Consider the following 26,553-nt stretch of genomic DNA (forward strand, 5'->3'; position numbering starts at 1 on the left):
CTGTCTCTCAGTTTGGTCATGTCTCTGTCTTTTTATTCTGTGTAATAAAACGTAATTACCCCTATTATTCATAACTTTCTCCCCTGCATTTCAGTGTATGTCTCCACCTGCTGATGTACTGCAATATGCACTATTATATATATATATATATATCTATATATATATGTGTGTGTGTGTGTGTGTGTGTGTGTGTGTGTGTGTGTGTGTTTAAATTCTGAGGAAGCAATGTAAGCACTGAGTAATGGGGAACTGTAGAGATGGTATGTGTGTAACAGGTGTGCAGAGTGCTTTGGTTGTACTACTCCTGAGGTTCGTTTTGAGATATTACCTACCTGTTTTGTATATTAGATGGTGCCGGATAAATATGAAGTGAAAAGCTTTACAGGCTAACACTGTGTCAGTGTGTGTTGAGGATTTTTCATGTGTGTTTGCACATGGGTGTAACAATAGATAGTTATGGGACACATGTTTGACATGTTGGTAGTTGTGATCCCATGTGTAGCAGTTGCGTTATGTGCCAGTGGTATGCTTTCTTCAAAGTGGGAAAGCACATAGTTTTCAGAGTTGGTAAACAATGAGAACACCGAGAGTCAGTCCTATGTTGTTGTATATGGTTTGCTGTTTACCAAAGATATACTGGGATTATGATATCCATTTACTTGTGCCAGTGGGACACTTTGTAGAGATAAAGAGATTTTTCTGGTCAAAATGAAAATCACATTTCTTGTATGCTATTTGCAGGACTTGATAAGCACTGAGAGTTGTATTTGTCAGTCATATGTTTGGTACATTGTGTTGTATGTCACTGTTGGTGGCAGGTAAGCTAAACGAGGCTTGTTTCACCTCACATAGATCTCTGTGTGAGAAGAGTGCATACTGTTGGACTTGCGGTAAAAGGTGGAATGTGTTTTTGGCCGACTACAGAAGTTGATGGCTGTTACATCAGCCTTTCATGTCAGTGATGTCCAGGATGTTTTGGGATTGTTTCTGACCTGGGTTTTGGTGTTGTGAATATTCTCCAGGTGTGCTGCTTAGTATGAACTATTGAGATAGTTATATGCTGCTTATGTTTGACAAGAAATATGTGCTGCTTAGTGTAGGGTGAACTGCTTAATCTTGGGCTGTGTGCTGCTTATACCATGCTTACGTTTGCTTGGTTTACCTCAATGTTAATTAACACTTTATAAAAACACTCCATGTGGCCTTTCTATTGGTATGAGGAGAGAGTGTCAGTGTGTGCATCTCCCCTCTCTTCCTATACCTGCGATCCTCCCTATTTCTCAACCCTTCTGTCCCCTCTTCTGTTTTCTTCATTTTCCCTCTCCCCTTTTCTCTCTCTCTCTCTCTCACACACACACACACGCGCGCGCGCTCGCGCGCGCACACACACACATACACACACGCACGCACGCACACACACACACACACACACACACGCACACACACACACACGCACGCACGCACGCACGCACGCACGCACATAAATACAGATAGATAGATAATCTGAGTGTGTTTATGTATGTGAGTGTGTTCCTTTTTACTTCTTTATTATGATTACGAGAACGTTTATTCGAGTATCATCATTGTTGTCGTTGGTCATAGTATCATCATTATCGTTGTCATCATGATTAGTAGTTGAAGTAAGAGGAGAAGTAATAGGGGTAGTGGTGGTTGTGGTGGTGGTATTAGTAGTAGCAGTAATCCAATTTATAGAGCGCCTTTCCATGAAACAAATGCTCAACTGCACTGAACAATAAAGGCCGACAAGTGAAACATACATTTAAACACTAAAATGAAAAAAACCTTACATCTGTTCCAGACATCCAACCAAACACTTAGATCTGTACATACGCGTACAAAAACAAACCATCATATACTGATCCACAAAAGAAACGCGATTTTTCGTTTTCATTTAATAAACACATTCCATTGTTTTGGTCATTAAATCACAATGACATTCAAATTCACTGCCACATAGTGGCACACAGGTAGACTTTCAGGGGGTACAGTAACCAACAAACGTTTCTTGATAGTTGGCTACAGGGCAGATCAATAATGAGGTGTGTCCGCCATTGGCATCAATAACGGCCTGAACCCTGCGAGGCGTCGACCGCACCAAATCGTTTATTGCTGGAATGTTGTTCCAAACCACTTGAAGACTGTGCTGCAGTTGGGCCACGGTTGCCGGCCATGGGCTGATCTGGTTGACCTGTTGTTGAAGAAGATTCCAGAAATGATAAGTTGGGTTTAAATCAGGGCTGACAGCAGGCCAGACCATTGTGTTGATTCCATGCAGAAGCAGGAATAATTGTGTGCGCCTCGCTGTGTGTGTGTGTTGCTGGAGAATCCGATTTTGGTGTTGCTGGAAGTATGGCAAAACATGAGGACGAAGCACCTTTTCAACAAACCGCTAAGCAGTCACATCATGTTTTCTTCCAAGGCCAATATTCTGGAAAAAATTAAAAAAAACACTGTTCCCAGACGTGCATCAAGACCAATGTCACCCCACAGCATCAGCATCACACTTTACCACCCAAGGGTTTCTCTCAAGCACACAGTCTTCAGCATACCGTTCACCCACCCGCCGATAAAGCCGATTTCGCCCGTCAGGATTGTCAATACAAAAGCGACTTTCATCTGTAAACAGAATGTTTTTCCACTGCCGATGAGTCCACTGCTGGTGGTCTCGTGCAAACCGCAGTCTGGTCACCCTGTGACGTCTGGTAAGGATGGCAGGGAAAGACAGGTTTCATTGTCTTGCTGAAGTGCCAGGTTTGATAATAATAATGATAATAATTAGTATTTACATAGCGCTGAATCTTGTGCAAAGACAAATCAAAGCGCTTTCACACCAGTCAGTCACACGCATCCATAACCCCAGACTGAAAAAACTGAACAACGAAGGGTCAGGGAAGGGAGGCTGTCTTGGGAAGAGGTGGGTTTTAAGTCCAGACGGGCTGAGTGTGGAGACCTGGCGAAGCGAAGGGGGGAGCTCATTCCAAATGCAAGGTCCAGAGACAGAGAAAGAGCGGCGGCCGACAGTGGAGTGTTTGAATCTGGGTATACGTAGACAGAGTGGATCCGAAGGCGATCGTAGAGAGCGAGATTGGGTGTATATGTGAAGGCTGTCACAGAAATATAAAGGGGCAGATCTGTGAATACGTTTATAACAAAGAGTGCACATCTTGTACTTTATTCTGTGTGGGACAGGGAGCCAATGGAGATGTTGTAAAACAGAAGTGATGTACTCAGAACTTTTCTTTCTGAGGACAAGTCGGGCAGCAGAGTTTTGTATGCGCTGGAGGGACTAAGCAGGCCAACCAGACAATAGAGTTGCAGTAGTCGAGGCGAGAGAGAATGAGAGAAACAACAAGTCTAGATGTTGCTTCGGTGGACATATATTTCCGATCGGAACTGATGCGCCGTAATTGACAGCAGCAGGACTGGCAGGTCTGGCTGATAAGTTTTTGCATAGACAGTGTGTCAAGTACAACGCCGAGATTCCTGACTGAGCTGGAAAGAGGGATGGATGTTCAGCCAAGTTTGGTTGTGTCAATTGTGATGGAAGTGAGTTTTTGTTTAGTTCCTATGATCATTGCTTCAGTTTTGTCCGCGTTCAATTGTATTGTAACTTATTTAGAGTCATCCAGTTTTGAATGTCCAGAAAGCAGTGGGATGTTTCTATCAAGAGCGAGGGCAAATTTTCAGGGGTATCAATTTTCTGAAGTTAAGTGTCATCGGCATAAGAATGATGACTGACGTTTTGGCAGTTGATAATTTCGTTTACGTTTTTGGTCATTACTAAATTGTATTCTGTTATTACGAGCATGTCTAAAAAAATCGCATTTCTTTTGTGGATAGGTATACATGTATATATAACACAACTCTCGTCATATATATCTTACATTACAATAATCGCACTAATCATTTTAAAAAGTAAAGAATGGATCACGTTACCCCACAGTTATGTCAACTTAATTGATTATCCATCAAGGATAAAACTCAGTACACAACTGCCATATTCGCTTATCGCCACTTAGAAGGATTTATCCCATCTTACTCATCATCTGTCCTTAATACACTACTTAACCCCTTCCCGTTCTCTCAGGTCTTCTGTTGTAAAGCTCCTTCGTGTCCCAAAAATCTCTTCAAAGACATGTCACCAAAGGACCGGGCTCCGGTCCGACTTTTGGATGTACCGCGCAAGCGCGGAACTTGGCTCGGCTCTCGATGGCGCTTGTCAAAATAAGTTGCACGTCAATACACTGGATCACAAAACCCAACCATTCTCGTGTTGTATGTTATTGTAACGTTTATAATTGTGCACAGCCACGCCACATGGTGGCAGCGGTGGGATGGTGACTGGTAGGTTTCCTAACAAGTGAAGGTACGTAAAATATCTGATCTTTTGAAGCGAAATCTATCAACACAAGACTCGAACTACGTCATTGCCATTTTGTTACATTAGCGTGTCACAAATAGATGGTGTTCTGACATTGAAAATTGATAGTAAATATTAGTTGCTTCGGTGCCGGACGTGGCATCATGTTGGTCGTTCGCTGAACGAGCGCCGACTGGCCAGGTCCTCAACATTAGGTTAGGATTAGGATAGGTAGTGCTCTCCCTAGTTCGTTGATGTAAAAGATCAAGATGAATTGTCAAGAAACGGACCGAAAATCATGTCGTTCAAGCCTCCTACTAATTTTGACTTTACCTCTCCTGAGCAGTGGCCTACTTGGCGACAACGATTCATGCGTTACCATACTTGCACAGAACTATCAAGAAAGTCGTTTGACATTCAAGTTTCTTCTCTCATCTATAGTATGGGTTCAGAGGCTGAAAAGATATATTCAACATTTACTATCCACACAAACTATCGTGCTGATCAAGATCCCCCTGACCCACCAAACACTACATTTGATGATGTTGTCAAGATGTTTGATAACTACTTCACGCCAAAGAGAAACATTATTCACGAACGCGCAGTTTTCCACAAGCGTACCCAGCTCCCAGGTGAAAACGTGGAGACATACATTCGTGCACTGTATGACTTAGCTGAACACGCTGATTTTCCAGACAAAGAGTCCATGATTCGTGACAGAATGGTTGTAGGTTTATCAGATAGAGAATTGTCAGAAAAACTCCAGCTACAAGCAGACTTAACCCTGAAAGATGCTACACAGTTAGCGCGACAGTATGAACTTGTGAAGCAGCAATTGACTTCACAGCGCCCTTCTTCGGTCGATGCAGTCCGTGGACAGCATGGACGCCACCGTGGTGGTCACCAGAGAGCAGCCCAGGGCACAGCCTCACACAGCGTCACACCTCGAGGCCAGCATCGTAATCCGCGTGGTCGCGGCCCCCACCGTGGAGGAGGAAGAGGTGGCAAATGTAATAGATGCGGGAGAGATGCACATCACAAAGAAACTGATTGCCCAGCGAAAGGAAAAGAATGTCGTCATTGTGGAAAATGGAACCACTTCGCCATTGTGTGCCGAAGCAAAGCAAAAGAAGCCGACGTCGTAGAAGATTTGACAGACAATGAAAACAACAACGAACAACGTACGTTCTTCCTTGGAGCAGTGGACAGCAACATCCCAGCATGGTACGCACTACTCGATGTATGTGGCACACCTTGCAAGTTTAAGATAGACACTGGAGCAGACATTACTATCATGTCCCACAGCCAGTACAAGAAGCTTCATCTCGCTCCACCGCTCACCCCTGCTAGAGCTGTTCTGAAGTCGCCGGGTGGTGTTCTGAAGACAGCAGGCCAGTTCAAAACTGATGTGAAGCTGCATGGTACAAAAGACGCCATGTCACTGCACGTTGTCGTCGTTGACGGAGATATGGATAATCTCCTGAGTCGGAGTGCATCCATTGCACTGAATCTCATCAAGCGCGTTGAGAGTGTTGAACAAGAGATCTTTGGAAGCATGTTAGATGGGCCGCCAGTCCGGTGCCAGCCAGTGAAGATAGCCCTGAAAGAAGGAGCTCAGCCTTACAGCATTTCAGTCGCACGTCGTGTTCCCATCCCTCTCCTTGATAAGGTGAAAACAGAGCTAGAAATGATGGAGAAACTTGGAATCATAGAAGAAATCACAACGCCAACAGATTGGTGTGCGCCAATGGTTCCAGTACAGAAGAAGTCAGGCCAGATTCGTATCTGCACGGATTTCAAGAAGCTGAACGAGGCAGTGAAACGTGAAAGGTACACCCTGCCCACATTGGATGACTTGCTGCATAAGCTGAGTGGTGCGAAGGTCTTCAGCAAGTTAGACGCAACCTCAGGCTTCTGGCAGTTGCCGCTAGATGAAGAAACGGCAAAGCTTACCACCTTCATGACGCCAAATGGGAGATATTTCTACAAAAGGCTCCCGTTCGGGATCTCGTCAGCGCCAGAGATTTTTCAGAGAACAGTTGAAGAAATCCTCAAGGGCATAGATTGCGTACTCTGCTACTTTGATGACATCCTCGTCTTCAGTGAAGATGCCAACTCGCATGAAAAGCACCTGGACGACGTCCTCAAGAAACTGCACTCCCATCACCTGAAGCTCAAAAAAGAGAAATCACAGCTGAGACAGACCGAGATCGAGTTCTTGGGCCACATCATCAGCGGAGACGGAGTGAAACCCGACCCAGGCAAAGTTGAGGCACTGATGAACATGCCAGACCCCAAGAACGTTACCGAGCTGCAAAGACTCTTAGGTCTCGTCAACTTCCTGGGCAGGTACGTCCCAGATCTGTCATCAACACTGAAGCCAGTGACTCGGCTCCTGGAAAAGGACACAGCATGGTCATGGGAAGCACCACAACGTGAAGCACTGGAGAAAGTGAAAGCAGTACTCACCTCTGCGCCAGTACTTGCCTTCTTCGATCTGACCAAACCAACAACAGTGAGCAGTGATGCTAGCAGTTACGGCATAGGCGGAGTCCTACTCCAAGAACATGACGGAGTCCAGAAACCTGTAGCCTACTGTTCACGTACACTCACCAATGCTGAACGCTCATATGCCCAGATTGAAAAAGAGTGTCTGCCAGACAACCCGAAGTGGGCGTGCTGTTGTTCTTCCAGCACGCTATAGACGCTGATGCAGCCATGCCGTGCCGACGTGGTCAACGCACCATCCTTGATCAACGCCGAGACCAGATGTCTTCCCGAGGGCATCGCTGAAGTTCAAGTTCTAAGTGAAATGAACATTCATTGAGATCTCCCCTCTCGGTTATCACAAAGACTCTAAAAAATTAATCTTAGCATTATTCGTGAATGCTTTTTGTCCATTTCATTGAGGGGGAGATGTGCCGGGCTCCGGTCCGACTTTTGGATGTACCGCGCAAGCGCGGAACTTGGCTCGGCTCTCGATGGCGCTTGTCAAAATAAGTTGCACGTCAATACACTGGATCACAAAACCCAACCATTCTCGTGTTGTATGTTATTGTAACGTTTATAATTGTGCACAGCCACGCCACAAGTATCAAGCACTTTCTGTCTGGAATTCTCTTCCTCTGAATCTCCGTCACTCACCAAAGTTCTCCTCTTTCGAAACGAAATTAAAAACCCACCTGCATAACTATTTGTCTTCGTCTTCATATCCACCCAACTTTACCCTCAACTGAAATCATCATGTGGTGTGTGTGCTTGTGGGTGATGTTTACTCTGTGTGTGTGTGTGTGTGTGTGAGACACATTTTGTGCCTCTGTGTGTGTGTGTGTGTGTGTGTGTGTGTGTGTTTCTTCAGATCTACAATTTGTAGTGTCTTGGTGTATGTAGATACAGATATATTTTCTGTTGTTTTTCATGTGCAGAGGTATGTTATTATGTACTTTTGTATATGTATTGTTTAATGTGAGGCGCTCAGAGCCCATATATGATTATATGGGGAGTTTGCGCATATAAGTACTATCTATCAATCTATTTATCTGTTATTATTATTGTTGTTATTACTATCATGATTAAGACCGAGCACAATATTTGTAACAAACCCCGAAAGTTGAAACCAGTCACATATATCACAGTGCCAAAATGATTTACAGTACAACTCCCTCCCCCCCCTCCTTACACAACACCCAAGCAACATGCCCAGAATCAAAAACCAGCAACCACATGCACACACTAGGAGAGACAATATTCAGAAAAGGTGCGTCTTCCGGATCTTTTTAAAAGTCAAGAAAGACGAAGTCTTTTCTGAGGGATAGAAATATGGAGTTCCAGACAGTGGAGCCAAAGACAGAATGTTGTTGTTGTTGCTGTTTCTCCAAAGGTATCAAGGAAGAACCAAGGGACTGTCAGCATAGGAGTTAGAAGGGCGTGGTGTCCTAGAAAGATGGTGCAAACGGAACAGATTTGAGAGAAAGATATTATGGCATCTTGTGATAGTGACACTGAAAGCAAAGACAAACAATTTCATAATGAATGTTAGCATTCACAGGAAGCCAGTGAAGTGTTCTGAGTAGTGATGTTGCACTTTCATACCAGGGCTTACGGAGCACGAGTCAGGTTGCATGATTCTGAATTCGTTGAAGTTTATTGAGTTTTATAATCAGGGAGACCAGGTAGGAGAGAGTTACAGTTCTCTAGTCTAGATAGAGCGAAAGAAACGGCGAGTTGGTTGGCAGCAGCAGTGGAAAGGAAGGAGTGAAATTTGCCAATTTTACGTAACTGACAGAACATAGTGCAGTGAAAATATTTTACTTGTGCATCCATAGACCGTATTTCATCTACGTTGATGCAAAGGTTTCTAACAGACTGGGAAAATGGTATGTCACAGCCAGAGATAAACATAGGGGTAAAGGTCTTATCCTCATTCATCTTTAACTTGTTCTCATTTGTCCACCCTGCCACATCATCATTGCATTTTTTTTTTAATTACAGGCAAAATTTGAAAAGTCTAAGGGAACAGTGGAATTGTGGAGTATGGAATCATCTCCAAAGACGTGGAACTAGTGACCTGACTGTTGAATGACAGAAATGAGGGGCTGCGTGTACACAGTAAATAAGACTGGGCCCAGGACTGAACCCTGTGGCACTCCATACTTCAACGCATATGGAGAAGATTAATGATCAACAAGGACAGATAGGGTGCGACAAGTTAAATATGAGATGAACCAATCCAGGACCTCCCCAGAGCAGCCAGATATGGTTTCGCAAAACCGTGTATTCGGGATGTCATGGTCTATGGTGTAGAACGCTGCCGACAGGTCGAGAAGTGACAGAATAGACACATGACCACTGTCAGAGGCCTGAAGGAGGTCATTTATCGCACGCAACAAGACAGTTTTGGTGCCATGGCGCTTACGGTAAGCTGAATGAAACGACTCTGTAAGATTTTGAGACTCCAGAAGTTGCAGTAATAGTTTCAACACAACACGTTCCTTTGACAAGGTAGATTAGAAACAAGACGGTAGTTGTTGTTGTTGTTTTTAAGGCTGTTTGGATCAAGTTTGGCCTTTTTAACTCGGGCTTGACAAAAACATGCTTAAATCTCTGAGGCACAGTGCCAGATAACAATCATTCATAATGGCAGTGACTATGGGATCAATTTCATCCAGACACTCATGTAGTACTTGGGCGGGGATGGGGTCAATGTCACATGATTTCTTTGGCATGCTCTGGAGTACCTTTTTTTACGCAGTCTTCAGCCACTGATTCGAACTCGGTAAACAATGTGCCAGAAAACTCAACAGCATCAGCAGGGCATAGTGTTCCAGCTGCTTCTGATCTGGTCAGTCTTACCCATGAGTACTTTTTGCGAAGAGAATCTGATGGAATATTTGAGGGAAGCAAGTTATCTCTGGCTTTGCCCATCATTTGACCACAGAGTCAGCATTGCTATCTGGGACTGTCAGCGCTCACTATCCTTTCACACAAACACAGACACAGACACACACACACACACATATATATATATATATAATAATATATAATAAATAAATAATTTTTTTTTCAAAGACACACACACACACACACACGTGTGTGTGTGTGTGTGTGTGTGTGTGTGTGTGTGTGTGTCTTTAAAAAAAAAATTATTTATTTATTTATTTATTTTTTTAGAAGAGACTCTGAATGAATATTTGAGGGAAGCACGTTATCTCTGGCTTTGCCCATCATTTGACAAAAAGTCATAGAGTACTGGGGCGTACTATATGTATGCATCTACATTGTGGCACTGACGCTCTCCCCAAATGTGAATACTTGCTAAGAAGCGTACAACAATGCATTCAATATTCAAGCTTTGAAATTTCAAGCTACTGCCGTGGTGCATACTACAATCTGGACAGAAAAGAGGAATGTTAGCTACATGAGACCATGTACAAAATCCAGCAAAGTACTGAATTTGAGAGGTTTGAAGATACTCTGAGAGATCACCGGTCAAAAACCCGGACTCTAGTCCGAAAACTGAATAAGAAGAAGAAGAAAAAACTTGACAAACTTTTGAATAAAAGCACACCAAGAGAACAAACTACAGGTGAACCCATGAAAAGGAAAAATTAGAAACTTGTTCTCCGCATGCTTCCTTGTCACCTCAAACTACAAATGATGCTGTGGTAAACCTGTCAGATGTGACTCTCACGGATAGTCAAATGAGCGTCCTAGCTTTGGGCTCCAAATTCTGTCCTACCCCTATGTCTATAGACAGAGAAAGACTCCAACAAGACGTCAAGGAAGGATGTAGACTTGTCAGACTGAGGGAATACCATTTTGATCCCGAGGTACAAACTACCCATGACCCTCCAAAATTCTACAAGAAAACTTGGTACGAACCTCCTCATGACAGAGATGGGTCGCTGGAAGCATATTGCCTGTCGATACAGAGCCGGACTGCTGCATACACACAGAAAAAGACGTCCCCAAAACAATGTTAGCCCCAGTCATCGCAAGGCTCTAAGGGAACTGCAAGACATGGTCCAAAACAGAACAATACGGATCAGTTCTACTGACAAAGAAGGCGCCATAGTGATACAAAATACCAAAGACTACATAGAAGAAGCCAAGCAACAACTCTCTAACTCTTCTCACTACGTGACTGTAGAGAAAGACCCAACTGCCAAAGCTGCCAAAATCTCAAATGATTATGTGGAAGACTTGTACAGCAAAGGCCACATCAACAAAAACACTGACAACTGGGCCAAAGTAGAAACAAAGTCACCACGCACAGACTCTACACTCTCCCCAAAATTCACAAGAGTCGGACTTATCCACCAGGACACCCCATTGTATCAGGCATCAATGGGCCTACTGAGAACGTATCCAAGTTGGTGGACTTTTGGCTACAAGATCATGTACATGGGCTGTCAAGTTACATCAAGGATTCTATGCACATGTTGAAAATCATTGCAGACTGGAATCATGAATATGGTCCATTTGACAAACTGGTGACCATCGACGTAACCTCCAAACAGCCATGAGGTTCTTCATTGACAAGAAAAGGAACTTCAACATCCCGCCTACAGAAGACATCATCAGGATCTCTGATCACATCCTGAAGAACGACTACTTCTGCTTTGAAGACACCACCTATAAACAGAATTTAGGAACTGCTATGGGCACCCCCATGGCATCAAGTGCAGCTAACGTATTCATGGGGTGGTTAGAGGAGCAACTGTTGGCCAACAGTCCTGTTCACATTTCCAGTGATCTCTGGAAAATACATTGACGACATTTTGTATTTGTATTTCTTTTTATCACAACATATTTCTCTGTGTGAAATTCGGGCTGCTGTCCCCAGGAGATGGGGAGGGGAGAGAGGAGTGGTCAGGAGGAGTGAGGGGGGCAGGAGGAAGCTGGGTGTGGCAGGGGTGCGGAAGATGGGAGTAGAAGACAAGTGAGAAAGCGGTAAAGGGAGGAAGAGAAGGAGAGCAAGATAAGGAAGAGAGAGAGAAGGGGGAAGTTAGAGAGAGAGAAAGGGAGGTGGGGGCCGGAGGATGTGGGTGGTGGGGCTGGGAGTGGGCGGACATAATATAGTAAAAGAGGAAGCATAAAAAGAACTCTGACTGAAAATTACGTCAAGTATGACACAATAACATTTTGCGTCACGTACTACTTTGACGTAGTAACACTAACTACGTCGCTGAGGAAGGTCCAAGACCGAAAATTTCTTTCTTGTGCAAAAGGCTTGTTGTTTGTTTTTCTTTTTATTTCTAGTATATATATATATATGCTCCAACTACAGGGGGATAACTCTGCTCTCCATCGCAGGCAAGATCCTCGCCAGAGTCCTCCTAAATCGGCTGGTGCCTACTATCGCCGAAGAACATCTCCCAGAGAGTCAGTGTGGCTTTAGAGCCAACAGAGGCACCACTGACATGGTCTTCGTTCTCAGACAGCTACAAGAAAAATGTCGGGAACAGAACAAAGGACTGTATGCGACATTCGTCGATCTCACGAAAGCTTTCGACACCGTGAGCAGAAAAGGTCTGTGGGAGATCATGAAACGTCTAGGATGCCCCCCAAAATTCCTCAGCATGGTCATCCAACTACATGAGGAACAGCGTGGACAGGTCAGACACAGCAACGACCTTTCGGAGCCCTTCCCAATTGGAAATGGAGTGAAACAAGGTTGTGTCCTCGCGCCGACCCTCTTCACGATCTTCTTCAGCATGATGCTCCAACAGGCCACTGAAGATCTTGGCGACGACGACGGTATCTTCATCAGATACCGCACTGATGGCAGCCTATTCAACCTGAGGCGGCTACAGGCCCACACCAAGACACTGGAGCAACTCATCAGAGAGCTTCTGTTTGCCGACGATGCTGCCCTCGTCGCCCATACAGAAGCGGCCCTGCAGCGTATAACGTCCTGCTTCGCAGAGGCTGCGCAGCTCTTCGGCCTAGAAGTCAGTCTGAAAAAGACGGAAGTTCTCCACCAGCCTGCCCCACAGGAAGAATTCCACGCTCCTCACATCAACATCGGTGAGACAGAGCTGAAGTCGGTCCACCAGTTCAGCTACCTAGGCTGCACCATCTCGTCTGACGCCAAGATTGACAAGGAGATCGACAACAGACTTGCAAAGGCAAACAGCGCATTCGGCAGGCTGTACAAGAGAGTGTGGAACAACAAACACCTGAAGAAAGACACAAAGATCAGCGTGTACAGAGCTGTTGTACTGCCCACCCTGTTGTATGGTTCCGAAACCTGGGTCACCTACCGGCACCACATACGACTGCTTGATCGCTTCCACCAGCGCTGCCTTCGCACCATCCTCAGCATCCACTGGAGTGACTACATCACAAATGTCGAGGTCCTGGAGCAGGCAAAGACTATCAGCATCGAGGCAGTGCTGCTAAAGACCCAGCTACGTTGGGCAGGGCACGTGTCCAGGATGGAGGACCACCGCCTGCCCAAGATCGCGCTGTATGGCGAACTGTCCACTGGCCACCGTGACAGAGGAGCACCCAAGAAGAGATACAAAGACTCCTTGAAGAAAGCTCTCGGTGCCTGTCACATTGACCATCGCCAGTGGTCCGCAGTAGCCGCTGATCGAGAGACCTGGCGACGCACCATCCACCAAGCTGTCTCCTCCTTCGAAAACAACCGCAGGGCCAGCCTTGAGGACAAACGCAGAAGGAGGAAGAACCACGACGCTGCAGCCGCGAACCCAGACCAGACTTTCCCTTGCAACCGCTGCGGCCGACTCTGCTTTTCCCGCATTGGCCTTGTCAGCCATGAACGTGCCTGCATCAGACGTGGACAACGCCCTTCCTAGATCTTCGTCAGCGAAGCCAGGCCATGAATGAATATATATATATATATATATATATATATATATATATATATATATATATTGTAGTAGGTCTCCTTCGGTCATGGCTGACCATGGATAGAGTATATCCGACCTAATGTCCAATCGGGCTGTCTGCTTGGACCAAGCTGCGTCGCCAGTGAGTGCAGAGACCGATGCGAGAGAGACAGTCTCTGTCGCAGCAGTCACATGTGAAAGCTGATGCTGGTCTGTTAGCTGCCGTCCCTTTTCTGCGAGCTCGCTTTTCTGCTGCAGCAGCTGACAGTTTGACCTCACCAATCCGTAGCTGATTCTTGAGAGTGCTTCTTCAGCTGTTGCAGTCATCTGCAAGGTCCTCCCAGGACTCAGTGTTGATCTCAAGCGCCTTCATGTCACATTTGCAAACGTCTTTGTATCTTAGCTGTGTGCGGCCAATGCTTCTCTGCCCTGTGGCGAGCTCTCCATAAAGGATGTCTTTTGGGAGAGAGAGAGAGAGAGAGAGGATGTTCGTCCTTCAGATTCGAAGATGACCATGGCTTCAAAAATCAGATGGAAGATCGGTGGCTGTGGGTCCAGAGGTGACTGATGAGGCCAGTCCGGGCTCTGAAGGCTCGCTCACATGTGGGACACAATGAGTGGGTGCTGTCATGGCATTGGATGCTGCTCGGGCCCTTCGCACAGCACGCTTTCGTTGCGCCTTGGTGATGCGCCTTGCTTCAGCTGCACGGGCTCATATTTTCCTGCGACTGTTGCGTCATTGTCATAAAAGTGAGAGCGCATACCAGAACTGTCATTTCTATCAACAACGGGCATACTGATGATCACCTCTATCCGTTTCTGTTTTCTTAACCCCTCTTGTGTGTGAAGGAGCACTATCTTGCTGAAACACGTAATTGTTTCGGCGATCGTTTTGGCGATTTTTAGCTATCTCAAACGTAAAGTTCTTTCTCGTCTGTGAAAATGATCCTTTTCACATCAGTGGCCGAGTAGCGGTCATTCAAGTTACGGCAGCGAGTTTTTCTTTTCCATCTAACACTTTGGTCCCTCCTTGATACTCGCATCCACTTGAAGGGCTTCAGCTCCAGTTCCTTCCCCATTCTTTGCACAGAAGATTTGTTTACTTGTAAATCGCTTGCAACTTCTCTAAGAGATTTGTGGGTCTCTGGGTTCTCCTCCTGGGATTGAATCAGTTCCTCAGCACGGTCCTTGTTGTCCTCCGAACATGCAGTCTTGGGTCTGCCTCTGCCAACTTTACGTGCTACTGACCCTGTAGTGCGTATTTTAGCGATAAGTTTATTTACAGTGACATGACTCCACCCCTTGCATGGAAATTCCTTTGCGATCCTTCTTCCACCCCATCCTTTCTTCTTGAAACAGTTTTCAATGTAAACCTTATCACTTTCACTCAAAGGCATGGTTGATCCTTCCAAACTGAAACTTTGGACAACTGATTTTGGATACAGACGACAATTAAAAAAAAAAAAAAAAAAAAAAAAAAATCAATTGGCTATTTTTAGACTGACACTGATTGACAGATGCCAACACCTGGCAGCTGGCATGAACATGATGGTCACATTGCAAAGCTCTGATATTGGATTTTAATATGCTGTTTTGAATTTGACAATACTCGCATAATTTGCGTCCGAACTTTTAGATATTTTGCAGACTTGCTGATGATACCCTAAGGTTACTGTGTGAAAAATTGCAATGAATTCGGTTTCTCTATCACTGAGAAAATACTTGTCAAAAAGCGGTTCACTTTTTTTGGGACACCCGATACAATCACTTTTAGGGATACCTTGGGACACCCGATATGTATATATATATTTTTTTCATCCTGGTTAAAGCAATGCCCTGCTATTGTTTCTGTGCTTGTAGTTCGGGTGTGACAGTATTGTTTATATGACAATGTGGTTGTTGTGAATATGATATTGGGGACTGGCGATTTTGTATTTCTTGTGATGATGTTGATTTATCATTATAGCAGGCCCAATAATTGCTGTGACATGTGTTGGTATGGTAATGATGCTGGCTTGACAGTTGTGCTGGTGTAGTGTTTTGTGTTGAAACCACGGTGTTTGTGTTGAATGCAGGATATCATTGCCATCAGCTGTTCTTGGTGCAAGACAGCCTACCACAACAAGACCACATGCTTTATGATGCAACAGATAGAAGAACAATGTACCTTGGGTATTCATGCTAGCATCATCATCCCGCCTTCATGGATCATCAAATTACCCAAAAAGGTATGTGCGAATGTGTTTTGTGTTTGTACATGAGTGTGTGTATGTTTGTTGCATGTCTGTACGTGTGTGTATTTCTCTGTGTGTGTGTGTGTCTGTGTATGTGTCTGTGTCTGTGCCTTTGTGTGTCTGTGTTGTATGTTCGTTCGTTCTTTAGCTTAGCATTCTTTCATTGTATGTGTTACTGGACTTCGAGAAGGAAGGAATAAAACATGTTGAGGAGGGAAAAAAATCACTGTTCATGCATGTGAGTAAATGTGCGTATGTGTGTATGTGTGTGTGTGTGTGTGTGTGTGTGTGTGTGTGTGTGTGTGTATAAGACACAATAAAACAACGTGGTGTGTGTGTGTGTGTACTCCATGTGTGTGTGCCCAGTGTGTGTATGTGTGTGTGTGTGTGTGTGTGTGTGTGAGTATGCGTGTGAAAAGACGTGTGTGTGAGCGCACGATATGTATGTATTTGTGAGAGAGTGGGGGTGAGAGAGAGAGAGAGAGTGGCGGGGAGGGGGTGGGGGGGTGTCGAATTTGGACTGTTCGGGCGTGACAGACACCAAGCACATATCTATCTACGTGAGTTCAGGAACATGCGCGTGTGTGATGCGTGCTTGACGCTCTGGCATATGTAAAAATGAATTTTGAGCAACTATATATGTATATCTATTATTTAAATACTCTGTTGCTTAAACATTCCTGATTGGATTTTGTTTTTCAATTCTATATTTACAGGGGTCTTTCAAATCAGCAGTCCGATCCAGCAAAAAGCGAAAGTCTGTGCGAAAACGGAAGAGCAAAGATGAAAGCCGTCCATTTATTGTGAAGCCTGTTCCATCCCCTCTCATCAAACCTATCCTTGTGTTCATCAACCCGAAGAGTGGGGGTAATCAGGGTGCCAAACTTTACCATAAGTTCTGCTGGCTGCTCAACCCGCGTCAGGTGTTCGATTTGTCACAGAGCGGACCACGTGCAGGGTGAGGCACCTTTCCCACAGTATAGTCCTTGCTTTGTATTCATGTTTACGTTTTCGTCATTGGCCAGCACTACGTCCGAAAGTGGGTGCATATCACCGTCTTGGATAAGGTGTATTTGAAGAATAAATGCAATTCTGATGAGAAATTTGATGACAGAACTTTGCAGACGAATTTGACAGACCAGGCTGTGTCGCAAAAGAGCAACACACAATGTGACAGAAAATGAGGAATGCGCACTGTAACAGTTTGAATCATATTGCAATATGAGATTCAGACTGAATAATTTCTCGTTTTATATTCAAGTAGGAAACCAAGTGATGGCCACAGCTTCTTGTGCCATTTACGGACTGGAATAAATTACTCGCTCCACCCCTCTACTAGACCTTGAGTGGTGGTTTGGGTGCTAGTCTTTTGGATGAGACGATAAATCGAAGTCCCGTACACACGTAAAATAACCTACGACAACAAAGGAGTTGTCCCTGGCAAAATTCTGTAGAAAAATCCACCTTTGATAGTAAAACTGGCGCTGCACTGTGACGACGCGCTCTCCTCGGGATAAGCAGCCGGAATTTCACACAGAACTAGATGTTTTGGCGAAAGTGATACAATACAATACAGTAGAATACAATACACTGTAAACTCCAAAGAACAAATATTTAGCTTTGTTGTGACGAAAACAGTCGGCATGAACTACACACCAGCTACAATTTTTTCGTCAGTAGGTTATTCTGATAAATAACTATTGCACGAAAGTCTTAAAAAAATGTTTATTTATTTGTTTGTTTATCTGTTTACGTATTCGTTACTAAAACGCAGCGTAATGCATTCACTTAGCAACAGATCAAAACGCATGGATCAGTTACGTTTGATTTTCCTCATTTATTTCATCAGTTTGCAATTACCACCACAGTTTGTTTTACTTTTCCCATAATTCTGTTCATGTTAAAGAAGACATCTACATATTTATATTACATTCCATTACTTATATTCATGTCGAGTTATTTCAAAGCTCACATGAAACCTGTATGTCAGCATAATCATTTCTGTTTTTCATGTGTCTGTCCCATAGGCTGGACTTGTTCAAAAAAGTGCCTAACATCCGCATTCTGGCAGCTGGAGGGGATGGGACCGTAGGCTGGATCCTGTCCACCATTGATTCCCTGAACATCGTCCCCCCTCCTCCTGTTGGCATTCTCCCTGTGGGCACAGGCAACGACTTGGCCAGGACTCTCAACTGGGGCGGGGTAAGTGTCGGCAACTGTCCTGTGGCCAGTTTTCTGCCGAAAAGATGCACCATCGGGCCCTTGTGCTGAGTCACTTCTGACGAAGAATGTGTGAATAGCTTTTATCAAACGATTTGGAATGCTGACAGTGTGTTCTCAATTGTTCATCATGTCCTTCTCTGCATTTTAAATTTGGGGTCACGAAAGTGTTTACACATAATGTGAGTCTATGTGATAACCGTGTGTTCCAGTTGTCTGTGTGTATATGTGTGTTAAACTTTAATGAATTAAATTTCTCCGAAAAGTGCTGTATCTTTCAACACTAAATTCAGCTCAAAATAGGAAATAAATCAGTTATTTTCACTCATTCCAATCATAATGCACCGCTGGGAAAGGCAAAAAAGTAAAAGAAGCCCAAAATTTGTCCACAGTCATGTTACCGTTACATTTTTTATATCTTCTTCACAAAACTTAGCACTTTTATCTGTCATATTGATACAGTGGTTAACAACAATCAATTTTATCTTTTTCATTTAAAATGCAAACTTCTGTTTAGTTTGGAAGTTACACTGATGCATATATCTGTCAGAAGCAGCAAGATTGTGCCATATAATGGGACGTCAATCGGAATATGTTGTGAGAAACAACTTTCTAATGAATCACACTCATCAAAAACATTAAATCCAGAAGTACAACTCAAAAAGAGATCGACAAGGAGTTTAACTTTGAAGAAACCACGGAAGATAGGAAAGCGCAGACCAGAGATAGTTTTATAACAGATATTCGACTCTGAGGGATAACAGCAACCAGTGCAGCTCAGCCAGGAGGGGAGTGATGTTGTCTCCCATGCACGTCCTGAATACAAGGTTTGGTGCGCAACTAATTATTTCTGTGGGATTTCTTCTAACAGACTTACAGTAGTCTTACCGACAGATGACAAGAGATTACTGTTTAGGTGCTTTAAAAGTCAGAAAACTCTCGATTGAAGGCCGACGTCCACATTTCAAAACAGACTGGCATATCCTACAAAGCTGGCCTAATTACATAAGTGATCTTTGCAGCGCTTAATCTGCTTAGCGTGAAGCATTTGCTTGGGTCCGTCTTATTTCCGTAACAGACTTAGGAGGAAAATTCGTCATTTTCGGTTCCTGAGGAACAACCATGACACATAGGAAAACTCTGAACGCAAAGCAAACTTATTGCTGCTAAGATCTGTACAGCCCAGGTCATATACAATAAGCCTGGTGTCAATAAGAAAACATTAATTTACAAACCTTTGTCTTATCCATTGATTATTCTGTCTGATCGGGGTACGTTACGGGAAAGAGAATGCAGTGTACAAAGTCACAACCTTCAGCCTGACGATGGAAATTGAAGATGTGGCATATGCTGTCCAGTGGCTGGCATCCATGTGTGTGCCTGCACATCAACATGCCATAATTCTGACTGATTCTATGAATCTCCCACAAAAAATGAAAGTGGAATGGGAGCCCAGAGTGGCATGACACGATGTGCAACATCTAGATGCAAAAGCTTACATGGATGAAATGTCCTGGATATGCATGTGGTAAGGGATCAGAATTCACTGTAGTGTTGAAGATCATGATCTCGATGTTAACTGTGAGATCTTTGGATCCCCACACATTCTTTAGCTGATGGAGAGCCATGCTTGCCTTGCCAATGCAGGTTCTGATATCAGCATCTGCTCCACCCTGCTTGCCAATGCTGCTGCCAAGGCATGCGAAACTGTCCACCTCTTCTAGCGCCTTGCATTCCACCTTCATGGCTTCTTGATCTCCCAGGTCAACATATGTGCAGACCTGCTAGTGCCTGAACCCCTTTCGTTAATGTTAAATGTTACATGTTTGTCTGAGTTTGTATGTGTGCGTGCCTGAAATCTGATTGAATGACACAGGAAACGAATGATAAGCATCCAATGGCAGCCGACAGTCGGCTCTACTCAGGTAGGCAGCCTGTTACGTAAATGACCCCTTGTTTGTAAAGCGCTTAGAGCTTGGTCTCCGACCGAAGATATGCGCTATATAAGTATCCACATCAATCAATCAATCAGTGGGTGCTGTGGTTGCTGTATTAGTCCTGAGGATCTTGTTCTCCCCTCCATGGATGTTGATGCTCAGGCAAGCTGAGGTTTCCACAAAAGTGCTGGTCTTTTCCTGTATCTCTTGTTGGGTGTGAGAGAGAAGGGCCAGATCGTCCGCAAAGTCAGGGTCGTCCAACTGAGACCGAAGTGTCCACTGGACGCCGTTTCGCTTCTGGGATGTGGAGGTATTCATAATATTTGATTGATTGATTGATATGGATATTTAAATAGCGCCTATCCTCGGTCGGAAACCAAGCTCTAAGCGCTTTACAAACACGGGGCCATTTACACAATAGGCTGCCTACCTGGATAGAGCCGACTGACGGCTGCTATTGGGCGCTCATCATTCGTTTTACTGTGTTATTCAGTCAGATTTCAGACACGCACACATACACACTCAGACAAACATGTAACATTTTACGTGTATGACCGTTTTGTTTATTTACCCTGCCATGTAGGCAGCCATACTCCGTTTTCGGGGGGGTGTATGCTGGGTATGTTCTTGTTTTTATAACGCACCGAACGCTGACATGGATTTCAGGATCTTTAACGTGCGTATTTGATCTCCTGCGTGCGTATACATACGAAGGGGTTCAGGCACTAGCAGGTCTGCACATATGTTGACCTGGGATATCGGAAAAATCTCCACCCTTTACCCACCAGGCGCCGTCACCGAGATTCGAACCCGGGACCCTCAGATTGAAAGTCCAACCCTTTAACCATTCGGCTATTGCGCCCGTCATAATCCAGTCTATTACAAGTAGGAACAGGAACGGTGACAGCAAACATCCTTTCCACACTCCTGTCTTTATTTGGAAGCCTTCCTTGAATTCTCGTTCATGGACTGCCCTGAAGGTCATTCCTTCATGTAAGATTCGAATGATACTCGTGATCTTCTCCAGCACACCGTAGTGACTCAGCAGCTTCCAAAGGGTCCTGTGAATTCATCCTGTCGAACTCCTTTTCGTGGTCAATGAAGTTGACTTAGACGGGCGAGCTCCATTCCAAGGACTGTTTCAAAATAATGAGCACTTTGCCGGGGCTAGACAGCAGCGTTCTGCGTCTGTGATTTGAGCAAGAGCAAAGGTAACCTTTTCGGGGAGCTTAATGAGAAAGCCTTTTTACCACTCTGAAGGGACTTACTCCTGTTCCCTGATAGTAGTAGTCTTCAGTTTAACGTCTTTCTATTTTAAGTGATACTGGACGAGAAAAAAAGTGGGGAGGAGAGAGAGAGGGAGGGGGGAGACTGTAGGTGGGGAGAGGGAGGTCCAATAGGACATTTGTTATAGCTGTTATAGTTGTTAGCTGTTAACGTTTTCTTCCATTTTTACCCAGCATTGTCTCCAATCTAGAAAGATTCCCCAAGGTAAAGCTATAGTATTTTTGTCAACAAACTCATTACAAACCAGGGAAAAATAATAATATTTCGCTGACAAGTTATCTCGTTATTGTGGCAGTGATACGTACACGGTTGCGCTGACGAGTTATCTCGTCATGTAGGCAGCCCAGGGGGGTTAAAATGGAGTTGTTCCATTTCCAGCAGTATCCAACAAGTGTGCAAAATATCTAAAATAACAAATTATGCGAGTATTGTCAAATTCAAAACAGCATGTCAAAAAATCCAGTATTAGAGGAAAACTCACTAAATTCAGTTCATGCTCAATGTGGCCTCCATCTTCCTCCACGACTAAACGAAGCCGTTTCTTCCAAGCAGAAATGCTTTTACGTATTTCTTCCACCGATATCTCCTCCCATGACATAATTATCCTGTCCTTCAACACCTACTGGGACAATTTGTCTCTCACTCTCCAGTAAACTTTCTCCCTCAGAGAGTCCCGTATGGCATAATCCATTGGGTTACAGTCAGGACTTTGCGGAGGCCATCCATCCTTCTTGATAAATTCTGGTGTGGCCTCCTCCAGATTGGCCTGGGTTACGCTACGTGTGTGTGAAGGAGCCCCATCTTGCTGAAACACGTAATTGTTTCTAGGATAAAGACGCCTACAATCCGGGAGAAGATTGTCATCCAGTAACTGAATGTAGCTTCCACTATTAACCTTGGCGGTATCAGTGTCAATAAAATGAATGTCTGTTTTCCCTTTCCAGGATACTCCTGCTCAAACCATTATCTTTTCTGAAAATCTAGAAGTCTCATGATAGAGGCGAGATGGCTCAATTTCTCGTTTCCGTTTCCAATAAACGGGATCGTTTTGGCGATTTTTAGCTATCTCAAACGTAAAGTCTTTCTCGTCTGTGAAAATGGTCCTTTTCACATCAGTGGCCGAGTAGCGGTCATTCAAGTTACGGCAGCGAATTTTTCTTTTCCATCTAACACTTTGGTCCCTCCTTGATACCCGTATCCTCTTGGAGGGCTTCAGCTCCAGTTCTTTTGCCATTCTTTGCACAGAAGACGTGCTCACTTGTAAATCGCTTGCAACTTCTCTAAGAGATTTGTGGGTCTCTGGGTTCTCCTCCTGGGATTGAATCAGTTCTCTTTGTTCTCCTCCGAACTCCCACTACCAGCTTTACGTGCTACTGACCTTGTAGTGCATATTTTAGCGATAAGTCTATTTACATTGACATGACTCCACCCCTTCCATGGAAATTCCTTTACGATCCTTGAAACAGTTTTCAATGGTAACCTTATCACTTTCACTCAAAGGCATGGTTGATCCTTCCAAACTGAAACTTTGGACAGAACTGATTTTAGATACAGACGAAAAAAAAAAAAAAAAAAAAAAAAAAGAGACGACACCCAGACAGGCTATTTTTGACTCACTTGTGTAAACAAAGTGAGTCTATGTTTTAACCCCGTGTTCGGTTGTGTGTGTGTGTGTGTGTGTGTGTGTGTGTGTGTGTCTGTGTGTCCGTGGTAAACTTTAACATTGACATTTTCTCTGCAAATACTTTGTCAGTTGACACCAAATTAGGCATAAAAATATGAAAAATTCAGTTCTTTCCAGTCATCTTGTTTAAAACAATATTGCACCTCTGGGATGGGCACAAAAAAAAGAAAAAAAGAAGAAAAAAAAGAAGCCTAATTATATGCAAACAGCATTTACTGTTATATTTATATTTTTTGTATTCACTAAACTTGGCACTTTGATCTGATATTCTGATCCAACAACAAGAGCAGTCATTATTTTCATTTTGTGTTCAAACAGGAACTTCTTTTGCTAAGCATGGAAGTTTTATTTATTTTGCAAACGTTTTGGTGCAGATAGTAAAAAAGGGAAATTACTCTGTAATTAATGATAGGGGACTTAATTCGAATCTGGTTAGGACTTTTTTTTTTTTTAACGCGAAGCTTTATAATAACAAATACAGAACACATTTTAACGATTATTATTTTTTTTTAAGTGTATCACAAGTGAGTCTTGAAGGCTTTGTTAAACTTACACTGATTGACAGATGCCAACACCTGGCAGCTGGCATGAACATGATGAAGGTCACATTGCACAGCTCTGATATTGGATTTTTTGACATGCTGTTTTGAATTTGACAATACTCGCATAATTTGCATCCGAACTTTAAGATTTTTTTCAGACTTGTTGATGATACCCAAAGGTTACTGTGTGAAAATGAATTCGGTTTCTCTATCACTGAGAGAATACTTGTCAAAAAGCGGTTCACTTTTTTGGGGACAACCGATACAAGCACTTTTAGGGATACCTTGATGACTGCCTGTCAGTAAGGATGTAGCGTACTACGAACCAAAATATATGTAATGGGACACTAACGATTTTGGCTATTGGACATGGATGGAGTTCAGTTCATGCTAGTGCATGAATATACACTGATAGACCGTTCATATCGTTGAAGGTAGCCACCAAATGCAGATTTTTCTCGTTTCAGGGATACACTGATGAACCAATCTCCAAACTTTTATGCAACATAGAAGAAGGGCAGGTGGTGCAACTTGACCGGTAAGAACATCGTCTTCAAGGACATGTCTTTTGCACTGTCACTCATTGAGCAGGATACCATGGTAGCTGAAATCGTGTTAGAGTTCCACAAGTCTTCCCGTATAATGTCATCATATATACCATGTATCACTGGCCCAACATTTGGCTCATATCGAAGATTGACATAAGCTTACAGTTGGGCCAAACAGTGAGAGTTGTAGGGTCAATGGTTTCTCCACTGCAATGGGGAATTCATTTACAGCTTTGTCTTTTGTGTGACTATTATTGTCAAGCTAGGAGGCAAGATTGCACTTACTCTTTGTGCTGCAGCCACGGGGGCAAGTTGGCCTTTGGGGACCGTCCCAACGCCGACCGTCCTAAATCCTCTTGGCCGAGAGAGTAGGATGTACCTTGGACAAGATACTCCACTATAATCAAATCATAGCCCAGACAGTCGGGACAGCAGCTGCCTAGTGGCCACAGTTGGACACAATTGTCATTCATTTTGCATTTTAAGATGAGCAAATATATGAAAGAACAACAGACATTTCTCACTATTGTAAAGTAACTATGTGCATCATTCTGGGTAAAATTATGTTCAACGAATGCAGTTTGTACATTTATGTTTGTGACCACGCTTGCGCGCGCCCGCGTGTGTCTGTGTGTGTGTTAAATGCTTTCATCGTTTCTAACGTCAAAAGACGTCATCTATAACGCAAACGATTGGGGGTACGCAGGTGGAACATTGATGTTGAGGAGAATGAAGAGGAGTGTGTGGAAGATGGGGAGGAAGTGACCGCAGAGTTACCTCTCAGTGTCTTCAACAACTACTTCAGTCTGGGCGCCGACGCTCATGTGGCTCTCGAGTTTCACGAATCCAGAGGTGAATGAAATATTAATATCATGAATGAACCCTTTCTGTAAATGTAAAATTTGTTTATGTATAATGGAATTCACGCATCTCCAGATACGTTTTACTGATATCACCTAAAATGGAAAGACGCAATCTAGAACAGTTTCTTCTTTGAGTTCAAGTGACCCTATGTTCAAAGCCGTATGACTTGACCTAAAGAAACGTAATATTATATGATTGATTGATATGGATACTTATATAGCGCATATCCTCGGTCGTAGACCAAGATCTAAGCGCTTTACAAACACGGGGTCATTTGCACAACAGGTTGCCCACCTGGGTAGAGCCGACTGACGGCTGCCATTGGGCGCTCATCAATTGTTTCCTGTGTCATTCAGTCACATTTCAGGCACGCACACACACACACTCAGACAAACATGTACCATTTTACGTGTGTGGCCCTTTTGTTTATTTACCCCGCCATACAGGCAGCCATACTCCGTTTTGGGGTGTGTGCATGCTGGGTATGTTCATGTTTCCATAACCCAACGAACGCTGACATGGATTGCAGGATCTTTAACGTTATGCGTGCGTATACATATGAAGGGGTTCAGGCACTAGCAGGTCTGCACATATGCTGACCCGGGAGATGGGAAAAATCTCCATCCTTTACCCACCAGGCGCCGTCACCGAGATTCGAACCCGGGACCCTCAGATTAAAAGTCCAGCGTTTTGACCATTCAATATGAGAGTATGTGGTATGTCTGAGTGTTCGAATATATGGGGAAATAATTTTCAGAATTAAAACAAACTGAGCAAAACGAGGAAAGCATGACAATGACATGACACCAAACATCCATATCCAGCCTCCTACAAGACTGGGTAGTAAGCTTGCAATCTCAGACAATAATTTAAAATTGTCGAAAATACTGTGCCTGGAGGAGTATGTGTGAAATAATGTTGGTAAGATTGAAAAATGTATATATTTTTTCTTTCTTTTTTCAGAGGCAAATCCAGAAAAATTCAACAGTCGGTTCAGAAACAAAATGTTCTATGCAGGGGTAAGTAGTCTGCAAAATAAGTGACTGGAAAGTGCATCAGGTAGGAACATAGGTTTAAATGTTTGATATATCAAACCATGTATTCTGTAATCACGAATTTTATCGTCTTTAGGAAGTGCGTCGGTATTGCCGTAGCTTAGCATAAGATTATAAGTATATTTATTAATTGCTACTCTCACCACCACAACGGCGGATGGGCTGCAAACAGTGGATTTACGACTCAATGACTATGGTGAGAATAATTTCATAATGCTGCAGAAATTAGGTTTCAATATTTTTAGAATGGGCGTCTGATTTTTTTTCTGTATGCATTTAAAAAGAAGAAAAAAAAGGAATTGCTTGCTGCATATATATGATAATATGATAGTCAGTCGTGTCCGAGTATGACCATCAGAACAGCAGAGGAGGCAGCTGCTGTCCCGACAATCTGGCCGAGATAGGAGAGTGTTTTGCCCAGGTTACATCTCCACTCTCTCGGTCA

General features: G+C 43.8%; 1 protein-coding gene across 1 annotated transcript in view; it reads left to right on the forward strand.

Annotated features, from left to right (window-relative positions):
* LOC143298072 (diacylglycerol kinase zeta-like) overlaps positions 1-26,553 on the forward strand; it is a 275,075-nt gene that overhangs the window by 18,764 nt on the left and 229,758 nt on the right. Inside the window, exons 7-12 of the mRNA XM_076610749.1 lie at positions 15,813-15,965; positions 16,688-16,929; positions 17,999-18,173; positions 24,109-24,179; positions 24,896-25,041; positions 26,017-26,072. Of these exons, the coding sequence (XP_076466864.1) occupies positions 15,813-15,965; positions 16,688-16,929; positions 17,999-18,173; positions 24,109-24,179; positions 24,896-25,041; positions 26,017-26,072 (843 nt within the window). The remainder of the gene's footprint in view (positions 1-15,812; positions 15,966-16,687; positions 16,930-17,998; positions 18,174-24,108; positions 24,180-24,895; positions 25,042-26,016; positions 26,073-26,553) is intronic.

The sequence above is a fragment of the Babylonia areolata genome, chromosome 23 (genome assembly GCF_041734735.1).
Source record: "Babylonia areolata isolate BAREFJ2019XMU chromosome 23, ASM4173473v1, whole genome shotgun sequence".
NCBI lineage: Eukaryota > Metazoa > Mollusca > Gastropoda > Neogastropoda > Buccinidae > Babylonia > Babylonia areolata.